Source organism: Myripristis murdjan, chromosome 14 (genome assembly GCF_902150065.1).
Source record: "Myripristis murdjan chromosome 14, fMyrMur1.1, whole genome shotgun sequence".
In the NCBI taxonomy this organism is placed as follows: domain Eukaryota; kingdom Metazoa; phylum Chordata; class Actinopteri; order Holocentriformes; family Holocentridae; genus Myripristis; species Myripristis murdjan.
The window spans coordinates 1,619,213-1,633,434 of NC_043993.1; the positions used below are offsets into that span (position 1 = coordinate 1,619,213).

The 14,222-nt window shown below is 40.2% G+C and overlaps 1 protein-coding gene and 1 non-coding gene across 2 annotated transcripts; one reads left to right on the forward strand and one right to left on the reverse strand.

Annotated features, from left to right (window-relative positions):
• Positions 1-2,752: 2,752 nt before the first annotated feature.
• LOC115372037 (histone H2B 1/2-like) lies at positions 2,753-3,166 on the reverse strand. Its single transcript, XM_030069734.1, has one exon. The coding sequence runs from the start codon at positions 3,153-3,155 to the stop codon at positions 2,781-2,783; it is 375 nt and encodes a 124-aa protein (XP_029925594.1). The 5' UTR covers positions 3,156-3,166; the 3' UTR covers positions 2,753-2,780.
• Positions 3,167-11,358: 8,192 nt separating this feature from the next.
• On the forward strand, positions 11,359-11,430 carry trnaq-uug (transfer RNA glutamine (anticodon UUG)). Its single transcript has one exon. It is a non-coding gene; the product is annotated as a tRNA-Gln (tRNA).
• The last annotated feature ends 2,792 nt before the right edge of the window (positions 11,431-14,222 follow it).

Sequence of the window (14,222 nt, forward strand, 5' to 3'; positions counted from 1 at the left end):
TAGAAATATAGATAGGTATACTTTATTGATCCCAAACTGGGAAATTCACACGTTACAGCAGCATCATCAAAAAAAAAAAAAAAAAAAAATACACAATAGAGACTAAATATACGAAAAGACAGTGCCTTCAGCAAGGATATGCCTTCAGCAAAGATGAGAAAAGAGATTAAATCACAGAATTGATCAAATAGCCATAAAAAATATCTTCATTGTACTCAGAGAAGCTCCATTAATGTACATAACCCAGCAAGCATTTTTTAGTTTAAAAGACGTCTAATATACGTCTATATGTAGACCTGACGTCTGGGCTAAAACACGGCAAAATTTGGGCTGTCAGTGAAAATTTAGTAGACGTCTAGCCATTGCCCAAGTATAGCCTAGTCATCAATTAGACGTCCAATGAACGACTACATATATACGTCTAATAGAGGCCAAAATAACATCTAGGCTAAAACATGGCAAAATTTGGGCTGTCAGTGAAAATTTAGTAGACGTCTAACCGTCACCCAAATGCAGCTTAGCCATCAGTTAGACACAGCTACTGAACAACTACTATATACATCTAACAGACTGAAAAATAATGGATTGAGGATTCTATTTATTCAAATACAAGGAAAACCATCCAGACAGATTAAATGTAAAGAATTTATTATTAGAACTTATAAAACACTAAACAAAAACAATGATAGAAGATATAAATTATATAACACTTCAAATTAGGATCATTTTAAAACAATACAAAAAATATATATAATGAAATAATACAATATTTAACAGGAAAACAAGAGCAAGATTTACAATAATTAAAAATTTAAAAAATTAAAAACTTAAAGATACCTTAAAAATAACAACAGCAACAACAACAAAAAACAAAACAATGGGAAGCCACCCTACTTATTTCTTATTTCATGACTGTGAATAGCCTGGTCTTCTCAAAAGGCAGCTTCTTGATTGGCCCACCACCCTTCATGTTAAATTTTGCCATCAGGCCATTGGTTAAAACCCTAAAACAAGATACATATTAAGGAAGTTATTAATTGTGGACAAAGGTACATTTCAAAATTGTTATTATTATTATTATCCATGTAAACAACGTATACTTAATAAAAAAAAAAAAAGGAATTTCGTTTTTTTTCCCTCCCCAAATCTAGGGCCGTAGAAAAAGTAGGCACGCAATAAAAACTTCTGAAAAACATCTTCCTCTTCCATCGTTCAATGTTTACTGAAGCTAGAAACAATAGTTTCGCGGATATTACTGGCCAAACACGGCTTCCCAGATAAAGGCGGCATTTTTGAGAGTGTATAAATTTAAAAGACCAACCAATTCCCTTAATTGTGTAAGATTTTGTGCAGAGTCGCCCGTGCCGTTTTCGGGATGAGTAGGTTGTCGAGAACCTATGGCGGAGGTAACCGTTCAGCCAAGAACAGGCACTGCAGTTACTTTGGGAAATACGGAAACATATGCAACTTGAATGACCATCATCTGCTTTATGCGAAATGGGCGTGAATATTGCCAGCACATGCGCTTCTAACTGTTAGATAAGTTAGGTTAAAAAAAAACGTGTTGTTAAGGTAAGGTACACTGGCTTAGTCTAAACTGCGAACATTCCCGATATATAAGCACGGTTCCTGCATATATATCAAATAATGTACATAAATAATGAACACATGACGAGACAAAGACACACTTACTCGCAATAACAACGTCGCAGCGGCGAGGCGAGGCGTGGGCTGCTCACAAAATGGCTCTCCTTCTTTGTCAACCGACACTTCCAGCCTATTATCGCGGTGTCTCGCGATGTCAGTCGTCCTGTCTCTGATGCAGTTCAACTACCCTCTAGCGGTTGAGAATCGTAATTTCATTATGTTACTTTTAAACTGAAAAAGTAAAATACTGAGAATGGTGTGTATTAATATGTGTGACAGCAAAAATATTAATTAATAAGTTAATATTAATTTGCAAAATGGGATTTGCTATGTTAAATTCAGAGCTAAATCGTGGCTAAAAGTAGACCACTTCATGGAAATTTGTTTTCATAGTTGCTGACATGAAATTATGGCATGCACATCGAGAAGGGTCCTGTGGCCAAAGCTAACGTTACATGTAACCAATTTTAACAGTGCTTTGGCTGGAAGTGGGATACACATAGCCGGTCTATCAGGGCCGTTGAAATCCAAACAACTGCTTGCCTCGATTTCGCCAGATGGGCTAAGAACAGGCTACACGTAGCCAGTCAAATTCAAGGCTAAATCGTGGCTACACATAAACCATATGAAATAAATGGTATTGACCACTTTTATGTATTGTTGACACTGCAGACATGATGGGATATTATCAATCTCAAAAACTGCATAGTGAAAATTTTCACTATGCAGTAGTATACGTAGTATACAGCAGTTTAAACTACAACGAAACAGTACTGTCTAGAAGTCGGCTACAAATATCCAGTCTAATTGTGAGCTAAATTGGGGCTATGTATAGAACATGTCAAAAAATTAAACTAAACACTGTTGCAATCAGTGTTGACTTTGCTTACCTGATTGAATACTGTACATTTTGCAAGTTGCGTTGGCAAAAACTATGTTTGACCAATTTCAAAATTATGTCGGCTAAATGTAGGTTACACTTAGCCGGGCTAAATTAAGGCTACATCTAGCCGAGGCGTTTAAATGATGTCTATTGCTTGCTGGGAATATTCCATCAGTTTCAGAAAAGCAGCTCTGTTGATGAGGTGGGTGGTCCTGAAAAGGACCTTTGTGTTTGTAGAAAGCTGAGTTGCTCACTTGGAGCTGGTGTACTTGGTGACGGCCTTGGTGCCCTCGGACACGGCGTGCTTGGCCAGCTCCCCGGGCAACAGCAGGCGGACGGCGGTCTGGATCTCCCTGGACGTGATGGTGGAGCGCTTGTTGTAGTGAGCCAGGCGGGACGCCTCGCCAGCAATGCGCTCAAAGATATCGTTGACGAAGGAGTTCATGATGCCCATGGCCTTGGACGAGATGCCGGTGTCGGGGTGGACCTGCTTCAGCACCTTGTACACGTAGATGGCATAACTCTCCTTCCTGGTCTTTCTGCGCTTCTTGCCGCCCTTGCCGGCGGTCTTGCTCACGGCTTTCTTGGAGCCCTTCTTGGGCGCTGACTTTGCTGGCTCAGGCATGATGCGGTATTGCTGCGGTCAGACAACTATGTGGAACCGCAAAGCGCGTGCCTCTTGCTTTCTGCTCACCTCATGCAAATAAAGCTGTACTGTTTCCCTCATATGATTGGCCGAGCTTTGCAGCCACACTGGGCATGCGCCACATACTGTTCGCTGCAAAAGGCATTTCGCCTGCCCATTTCTCTTCACATCTCACTTTCCCGCTTCACATGTGAATAAACATGGGGCATTTCACACAGACAGATAGACCGTGAAATTCTTACTTTTACTGTCCTCTTCCCATGCCAATATAGTGGGGCGGCATAGCTAAACTATCATTCATTTTGTGATAAAAGCACCAAATTTGGTACACTCATAGCTGAATATATGTTGAATGAATCTGGATATTGGGCCACTGCAAATTTTTATTCTGACGACTGTGGCAGCCATTTTTAAAACTGGCCGCCAGTGGTTACTGGCATGGAATGCTTTGCCTACCCTATAGCTACTGTTTCATGTTTTCAGCACCACAAATATAATTTAGAGACATTTTAAAGTGGGAATAAGCTTTATTCCAATGTAACAGAACAGAACATAGCTACATACAACATAGCTACAGCTTTGCTACATACTTGCTGCATTCCAAGCTAGCTACATGTTCCAAGCTTACTACCTAGCTTAACCACCTAGTTTTGCAAGCTTGAAAATTTACCTCTCCACTGTTCCCCACAATAATTCTTTTTCTCTTTAGCCTTTATCTATGATGTTCAAAATGTATATATCCAAAAACTAACATATTTTATTCATAATTATTACAGGTGAAATAAAATGTTTAGGCCTACCTTGATGGACTGTCCACTGCACTGCTTGTCGCAGGAAGCATATTAGTCAGGACCGAAAATTGAAAAAGCCCCTTAGAAAACAACATGGTAGGCATTTTTGAGGAAAAGCACTTTATCTGTTGTTTCTGTATGATTATTTAATGCTCATAATTATTGATTAATTAGCATAATTATTGATTAGTCACCCAAAGTTAGAAATGGCTATCAGTTTCCTATTTGTCAATAATCTATATATGATTTTATTTTGGTATCATTGCAAAGGGGACCTTCTCAGCTTTCATTTAAGCCCATGGGTGTCTCTTTCTGACAAACAGAGGTCACATGACCTCCTTAAACCATAAATTACACACATTTTCCAATATTTTTCGCCTAAACTACATAGTTTCGAGATGTATGATATACCAGGGGCGTGCGGTCATAATAAGCTATTAATGCAGCGCATGCCCAAGCAAAATTGGTGAGGTTGTTTTTACGTAATGCTGGTCCAAAGAATGAATGGAGGTGAATGGGCCTGACTCGATTACTGCAATGTTAAGGCTCACAATAGCCTCTCACAAAGAAATAGTATGGGTATATCCTACATTTCCTGAATCCTCAAAGTCCATTAGGTATTGTGGTTGTTGTCTTTTGGGTCCTTGATATCCCTTGATCCCACAGGGATAAAATAAACTATATAGTTTAGGTGAAAAATGTGTGTAATTTATGGTTTAAGGAGGTCATGTGACCTCTGTGTTTGTCAGAGACACCCATGGGCTTAAATGAGAGCTGAGAAGGTCCCCTTAACAATGATACCAAACATCATATATAGAATATTGACAAATAGGAAACTGACAGCCATTTCTAACTTTGGGCGACTAATCAATAGCTATGCTAATTAATCAATAATTATGACTAAACGGTAACTTTTACAGCTTGGCATATGGCAGAAATGGATTCAGCATTAAATAATCATACAGAAACAACAGATAAAGTGCTTTTCCTCAAAAATGCCTACCATGTAGTTTCCTAAGGGGCTTTTTCAATTTTCGGTCCTGACTATATGCTAGCTAGCTAGTTGGCTAGCTGGCTTGCAGTGGTGGTTGTGGTGGTGGGGCCAGAAAGTGTTTGAGATACTGAGTGTGTATAACTGTATTTTTTTCTTAATTTAATGTGTATTTACGTTTTAAAAATATTTTAATGAATCATTTTAATATTTTTATTCATTTTAACAAATCAAATGCCTGCTATGGCCACTAGGAGGTGATTTTGTGATGGCCCAATACCCAGATTTGTTTGAAATACACTATATTACCAAAAGTATTCGCTCACCCGTTCAAATGATCAGAATCAGGTGTCCTAATCACTTGGCCTGGCCACAGGTGTATAAAATCAAGCACTCAGGCATGCAGACTGTGAAACAAGACATTTGTGAAAGAATGGGCCGCTCTCAGGAGCTCAGTGAATTCCAGCGTGGAACTGTCATAGGATGCCACCTGTGCAACAAATCCAGTCGTGAAATTTCCTCGCTCCTAAATATTCCACAGTCAACTGTCAGCTCTATTATAACAAAATGGAAGCGTTTGGGAACAACAGCAACTCAGCCACGAAGTGGTAGGCCACGTAAAGTGACGGAGAGGGGTCAGCGGATGCTGAAGCGCATAGTGCAAAGAGGTCGCCGACTTTCTGCACAGTCAATTGCTACAGAGCTACAAACTTCATGTGACCTTCAGATTAGCCCAAGTACAGTACGCAGAGAGCTTCATGGAATGGGTTTCCATGGCCGAGCAGCTGCAGCCAAGCCACACATCACCAAGTGCAATGCAAAGCGTGGGATGCAATGGTGTAAAGCACGCCGCCACTGGCCTCTAGAGCAGTGGAGACGCGTTCTCTGGAGTGATGAATCACGCTTTTCCATCTGGCAATCTGATGGACGAGTCTGGGTTTGGAGGTTGCCAGGAGAACGGTACATTTCAGACTGCATTGTGCCGACTGTGAAATTTGGTGGAGGAGGAATTATGGTGTGGGGTTGTTTTTCAGGAGCTGGGCTTGGCCCCTTAGTTCCAGTGAAAGGAACTTTGAATGCTTCAGGATACCAAAACATTTTGGACAATTCCATGCTCCCAACCTTGTGGGAACAGTTTGGAGCGGGCCCCTTCCTCTTCCAACATGACTGTGCACCAGTGCACAAAGCAAGGTCCATAAAGACATGGATGACAGAGTCTGGTGTGGATGAACTTGACTGGCCTGCACAGAGTCCTGACCTGAACCCGATAGAACACCTTTGGGATGAATTAGAGCGGAGACTGAGAGCCAGGCCTTCTCGACCAACATCAGTGTGTGACCTCACCAATGCGCTTTTGGAAGAATGGTCAAAAATTCCTATAAACACTCTCTTCAACCTTGTGGACAGTCTTCCCAGAAGAGTTGAAGCTGTAATAGCTGCAAAAGGTGGACCGACATCATATTGAACTCTATGGGTTAGGAATGGGATGGCACTTCAGTTCATAGTATGAGTAAAGGCAGGTGAGCGAATACTTTTGGTAATATAGTGTATCTCCTCTGGGCTACAAAAGGTGGTCCTAGCCATTTTTACCAGTCTTATAGCCATTTTAATTATCAATACCTATATTAATTTCTTGTCAAATGACACAATATAATACAAGTATTAATGTGTTGCATAATTAGACAGGCATGTAAGTCAGTAACAGCTCAAAATGCTTTTTAATAAAATTAACCAAATCAATATCGGATCGGCAATATCGGACTGAATCGAATCGGATCAAATCGTGATAATTGATTCTGAATCTTGTGAATCAGAATCAATTATCAATTCTTCGATTCTTGAAATTTGAATCGATACCCAGCACTAAATAACGCTGCTCCGTCCCTTAAAAAGATGGTAACTTATGCAAATATTGAATTAATTATATTTAAAAAGCAACCCATGCATCGCTTCTTAAAATAAAAGAATAAAATAAAATAAAATCCCTACCTACCCATCCTTCCCATGAATAAATAAAATCAAATAAATCCCCCCTACCCATCCTTAAAATGCTAAATAAAATAAAATAAATTACCTACCTATTCATGCCCTTAAATGACAAGGAACCGGAACCCAAAGTTTTTTTTTTTTTTTTGGCCTTATCCGATCATAGTAAAATCACTCTATACATTAGAAAGACACCAACAGACCCTCATATAACAGAGCCCAGTAAACCGAACTATTCAAAACAGCTCTACAAATGGACAAACAATAGCAAAGATGACTACCAGAAAACAATCAGACATCAAACAATTCAATCTAAATTAGCCCATTTTCTTTCCACCTCGTATCCCCACAGTAATGACGGCCTGAGTCAGGCTGTTTGGGATGTTGACAACATATTTGACAACGCAGCAGATCTATCCAGTCTGAAAAAGTCTCGGCATCACAGATCAGAAAAGTCAGCCAATGAAAAGTGGTTTGACACAGGCTGCAGGCATCTGAGAAAAATGCAGAAACTCAGAAACTTATCAAATCAAAAGCACAGACAACCTGACAACCCTGAGCTCCACCTCCAGCATTGGGAAACATTGAAATTAAAGAGAAAAACATTGAAAACTAAAAGGAAGCAGCATGAGCAACACCAACTTGATGCAATTGAAGAGTCCATTGACTCAAATAATTTTTGGAAAAAAATGAAACTCTTTCAGTAAACCACACAAGGAAGAATTGGCTATTCAAAACGGTGAAATATGGAAAAAGCACTTTGAAAATCTGTACAGTATTACATTGAATTCCGCCCAAAACAATCTCCTTAACAAACTTCAAATCCTTGAAACAGTCATTAAAGACAACCAAAATCCCTTAGATTATGAAATTACAGAGGAGGAGCTGCTGCCTAAGATCCAGGCCCTACAACCAAGGAAGGCAAGTGGCCCCTATGGCATTTTAAATGAAATGCTAAAATTTAGCAACCATAAATTCAAGATTGCCATATTAAAATTATTCAACCTCGTTCTGAGCATTGGGCATTTCCCTGACATCTGGAGCAAAGGAATTATCATGATTTTTAAAAATGGAAATAAATATGACCCAAACAATTACAGAGGCATTGGTGTCAGCACACTGATTCTTGGGAATTTGGATAAAACAGGTTTTAATTTTGAAAAAAAAATTGTGTTAAATTACAAAATCTGAAGGTATATCATTATAGGCATGGTCTTGGCTGTTCAGCAATGTACCGGTGCAACCTCCTCATTTTGCATTTAAAAAAAAAAAAAATGCAAAATGAGAAAAATATGTAATATATAAAATATTTTTTTCCAGTTATTAGGCTACTTTGTTTTTGTTAACACCATCGCCGTAATGTTTTTTTTTTTTTTTTTGTATTAAACAGACTATTATTTTAATAACTCAACAGCACCAAAGAAACATATTGTAAGCATATTCATTTAAAACCAATATAACTGCCTCTGACGGTGGTGACACTAATCTGACGGTGGTGACAGTCGCCTCATAAAAACATACATTTCCAAAATTTATACCACTCAAGTCAATGGCTTCTTGCTTAACAACTTTATTTAACTATTTGGTATAAAAAATAAGAATCCTGAGCACTGTTATAAGGATTTTTCAGACTTCAGTCATAGACGTCACGACCGTCACACAGAAAACCTGACGGTGGTGACGTCTGACGGTGGTGACAAAAACCTGCTCTTTCACATGATAAGCATGAGTTGTTCACATTAGCCAGCTTGTTTTCGCCCTGTTGCTACCTGCATCAGACCTCTTCTTAAAAAGTATACATTTATTCCATAATCTAATTTAATATTTTTTATACAGAAGTGACGGTGTTGACAATTTATGGTTGTGACAGTAGCAGTGTCCAAAAATATGAAGAGATTTAAGAGAAAACAGCAAACTTCCAGGAGCCTGAGGGGTCTTGAAGCATGCAGTAGAGCTGAAGGTTTGAAAAGGGCTCCTCAGGAATGGAATTGACCTTGTAGTTTTTTTATTATTATTTTTTAAATAAATATCTGACGGTGGTGACGAATATCTGGGACACATTTTGAGCAACCACAAAATAATAGTAAATATTGTTCAAAACCCATCGTTTGTAGTTTTTAATACATATTATGATGTACTCTTTCATGTGGTAAAGATATTATTCAGTGAAATTATTACTTTTTGTTGTTTTAATCAAGTTGAAATAATTATCTCCTATCCGAGGACAACTGGTTTTGTAGGGCATGGGCCAACATATAATCATTAAATTAATACAAATTAAAAATAAACCTATGAAAAAACCTTACAAATGTGCAAAGGACCCCCTGATTATGCCCTTGATTCTTTTTACTCATTAAAATGTTGTAAATTTCCAGCAGAAATAGCATTTTTTTTTAGTGGGACATGATTTATCCAAATTCTCAAGAATCAGTGAGCAGCAACCTGGGGAAGTCATTCTGCAGCGTCCTAGCCGACTGCAAGACTTCCTCAGTGAACATGATGTCCTGAGCAAGAGTCATATTGGATTCACACCACAGCACAGAACCACAGAGCACATCTACACCCTCCACACCCTCATCAATACACATGTCCACCAAAACAAGAACCACATTTTCTCTTGTTTTGTAGATTTCAAGAAAGCATTTGACTAAATTTGGCATCACAGTCTGTTCCTGAAATTAATAGAAAAAGGTATAAGAGGGAAAACCTATGATATAATTAAAACAATCTATGCAAACAATAAATGCGCTGTAAAAATTGGCAATATGGAAACTGACTTCTTCCCCCAAAGCAGAGGGGTGAAACAGGGCTGCAGTCTCAGCCCCACCCTATTTAACATTTATATTGATGAATTGGCAGTCAGAAATCCCTGGGCTCATACCGAAATCAAATGCTTACTCTTGCAGATGATCTAATTTTGCTGGCTCCATTTAAGGAGGCTCTACAAAAGCAACTGGATCATCTGCAGAATTTCTGTCAGACTTGGGCCCTGACAGTTAACCTGAAAAAGACAAGAACCATGATCTTCCAGAAATGACCCAAGTGTCAGGAAAACCCGAACAGGTTCCTACTGGACTCTGCTAACATGGAACACACACACAGCTACACATATCTAGGACTAAACATTACATCTACAGGAAATTTCAATCTGGCCATTAATGATCTCCTGATCTCCGAGACAAGGGAAGAAGAGCTTTCTGTGCTATATATATATATATATATATATATATATATATATATATATATATACATTATTTAATATAAATAAATATAAATTTATAATAATAAATATATACCTTTCTGTGCTATACACACACACACACACACATTCTACTGTATAGTAGTGAAGTGTGGGGTCCTTTTGTAAACTCTTGTAAAAATGGGACGTACACCCAATCAAAATCCTGCACACGAAGATTTGCAAGAGCATTCTCAGAGTCCAGGATGCCGAGCTGAACTCGACCAATTTCCCTGTCTAATTAGGATACAAAAAAAGCAATCAAATTCTACCAACATCTTAAAGCAAACGACCCCGACTCCTACCATTACAAAGCTCTGCACTGCCAAGAGGAGAGGGAAGAAGGGAGTCCCCTCAGCCGGCTGATCCAGAGGCTCGCCTCCTCAAACAACACAGGGCATCAGGACCGCCTGCACACAACCCACACCAACCACATTATAGTTCAAGAGAAAGAAAACTACATCAGCTACTGGACATCTATCACAAAAACTCAAATCAAACTTCAATGCTATTTGACTGTAAACAGACAGTACTCAACGTTAATGCACAGACTCAGCAGCCACAGCCTGGCCGACACAGACAAAAGTGGCTACCCAGAGCGTCTGTGTCTGCTCTGTCCACAGAGAGAGGTGGAGACAGAGCAACACTTCTTGCTAAAATGCAGTGCATATGAAGACATTAGAACAAAGTTCTTCACAAAAACTCCAAAACTTCAACACGCTCTCCGATTTAGTGGAAATGCAACATTTACTTGGAGAAAAAAAGTGTCAGCGCTGTAGAAACAGCAAAATATGTCGGTGCCTGTCACAGCCTGAGAGAAAACCTGCACAACACATGATGACAGTCTCCTCACAACTCAAGTTCTGCCTTTTCATTCACTCTCCTTCCTTGTGTTTTTCTTTTCTTTTCTCTTTTTTACATGTGATGACAGTGTGAATGTTGCCAGAGTTCATCTTTTTCTCTGCTTTGCTCTGTTTTATTTTCAATGTTTCAGTGTTTCAATGTTCTTTTGTTATTTGTGCATCCAAACATGCTTTGGCAATATTGTATGTGATACAGTCATGCCAATAAAGCTTTATTGAATTGAATTGAATAATACTGAGAGAGAGAGAGAGAGAGAGAGAGAGAGAGAGGTTGGATGAGCAATTGAGTATGTTGACTAGACACTTGTGTTGTGGTTCCATGGTGTAATGGTTAGCACTCTGGACTTTGAATCCAGTGATCCGAGTTCAAATCTCGGTGGAACCTGCGCTTAAAGAGAAGTTTGCCAAGAGGTGAACAGCTCAACACAAAAAGCATTTTGAGAGCCGCCCACCAACTCTGAAACTGAGCTCCTCCAACACAGGTTAGTGCCAAGTCTCCAAGAACTTGACCACAAACACAACAGGATGATGACGCCTGAGGCCTGTATCACGAAACGGGATTAAGGGGTTAGTGAGATCACTTCAGGCTCAACTCCGGATTTTCTGTATCACAAAGCTGGTTCACCTCTGATCGGGATAGAAAACCTGTCAACCTGTAATCCTATCCTGAAAGCTAGCCTGCTCCGGGGCAGGCTAGCTTTCAGGATAAGACTGAATCCTACATAAAGCACCGCCCCCTGGCCAATCAGCTGTTTGCCAAACCGTGGCCTGTCCAATCATTGAGGATCCCGGAGAGCATTACGGCGCGAAAGGATTTCCCTTGACCGATCAAACCCGTTAGATTTTGCCGACGACTCTCTGTATGAGAGAGAGGATGTAATGTAATGTATGTAACGTGAAGCAGCTTCAGCCTGGCTAACAGCTGCTTGCTATACACAGCTGACACTCTGTAGGAAAGGAAATCACACGAGAGATCATTAAAGAAATTTGATAATCAAAAGTATTTTTGGAGGCGTTTCACAACATTTTAGGGACATTTAAAATGGCACAATTAATTAGCTCTAAATATTTTTTGGTGGGCAAATTATTCCTGTGTGAGAGAATGGGCCTGATTGACAGCTGAGGGGTTACACGTGCGGGAATTCAACTATAGCCTACCTGTCATACACGCAGCACATTTGTGCAGTACAGTGAGTGCATGGGTTTCAGCGTCAGATGGACTTGAGCCACTGATGTGTAATTTGCGCATTTATGCAGTCGGCAATTCGTTGCCAAGCATTCCGCCTTCTCTTGGCGGCAGCCCCGGTGTTCAATTTAGTGTGTAGATGTTGTTTTCCTCTTCTTTTCCAGTCTAGTACGCCGCTCCTCCTCATACTTTTAATTCTAATACGCTGCTCCTCCGCCGTGACATACGCTGTCCGTTTTTCCTTGTCGCTCATGTTTGTGATTGGTCGGCTGCCTCAGAACCCGCCCCTTATACGTGCGCGTTCACGGCTCTTGATGAGGCAAGCCTGGATCGAATGAGCGAGTTGATAAGCGTCGTGATACCGCTTATCCCTGATCACCATGATCTTGATTAGTGTAGCCGGATTGGTCTGGCTAATCCAACGAAAACTAAACTTGCTTCGTGATACAGGCCTCTGGCTTCATCCTCATGTGCAAGTCGAGCTAAATCAAAGCAAAAGTAGCCTAATACTCATATACACATGACTTTACGCTGTCATGTTGTCTCAAATACTTGATATTTTATGCTGCCATTCAACTTTTTTGTTTGTTTTTTTTAATGTGCTATATACAGTACAGGCCAAAAGTTTGGACACACCTTCTCATTCACTGTGTTTTTCTTTATTTTCACGACTATTTACATTGTAGATTCTCACTGAAGGAATCAAAACTATGAATGAACACATGTGGAGTTATGTACTTAACAAAAAAAGGTGAAATAAATGAAAACATGTTTTATATTCTAGTTTCTTCAAAATAGCCACCCTTTGCTCTGATTACTGCTTTGCACACTCTTGGCATTCTCTCCATGAGCTTCAAGAGGTAGTCACCTGAAATGGTTTTCACTTCACAGGTGTGCCTTATCAGGGTTAATTAGTGGAATTTCTTGCTTTATCAATGGGGTTGGGACCATCAGTTGTGTTGTGCAGAAGTCAGGTTACTACACAGCCGACAGCCCTATTGGACAACTGTTAAAATTCATATTATGGCAAGAACCAATCAGCTAACTAAAGAAAAACGAGTGGCCATCATTACTTTAAGAAATGAAGGTCAGTCAGTCCAGAAAATTGCAAAAACTTTAAATGTGTCCCCAAGTGGAGTCGCAAAAACCATCAAGCGCTACAATGAAACTGGCACACATGAGGACCGACCCAGGAAAGGAAGACCAAGAGTCACCTCTGCCTCTGAGGACAAGTTCATCTGAGTCACCAGCCTCAGAAATCCCAAGTTAACAGCAGCTCAGATCAGAGATCAGATAAATGCCACACAGAGTTCTAGCAGCAGACCCATCTCTAGAACAACTGTTAAGAGGAGACTGCGCTAATCAGGCCTTCATGGTCAAATAGCTGCTAGGAAACCACTGCTAAGGAGAGGCAACAAGCAGAAGAGATTTGTTTGGGCCAAGAAACACAAGGAATGGACATTAGACCAGTGGAAATCTGTGCTTTGGTCTGATGAGTCCAAATTTGAGATCTTTGGTTCCAACCGCCGTGTCTTTGTGAGACGCAGAAAAGGTGAACGGATGGATTCCACATGCTTGGTTCCCACTGTGAAGCATGGAGGAGGAGGTGTGATGGTGTGGGGGTGTTTTGCTGGTGACACTGTTGGGGATTTATTCAAAATTGAAGGCACTGAACCAGCATGGCTACCACAGCATCCTGCAGCGACATGCCATCCCATCCGGTTTGTGTTTAGTTGGACCATCATTTATTTTTCAACAGGACAATGATCCCAAACACACCTCCAGGCTGTGTAAGGGCTATTTGACCAAGAAGGAGAGTGATGGAGTGCTGCGGCAGATGACCTGGCCTCCACAGTCACCGGACCTGAACCCAATCCAGATGGTTTGGGGTGAGCTGGACCGCAGAATGAAGGCAAAGGGGCCAACAAGTGCTAAACACCTCTGGGAACTCCTTCAAGACTGTTGGAAAACCATTTCAGGTGACTACCTCT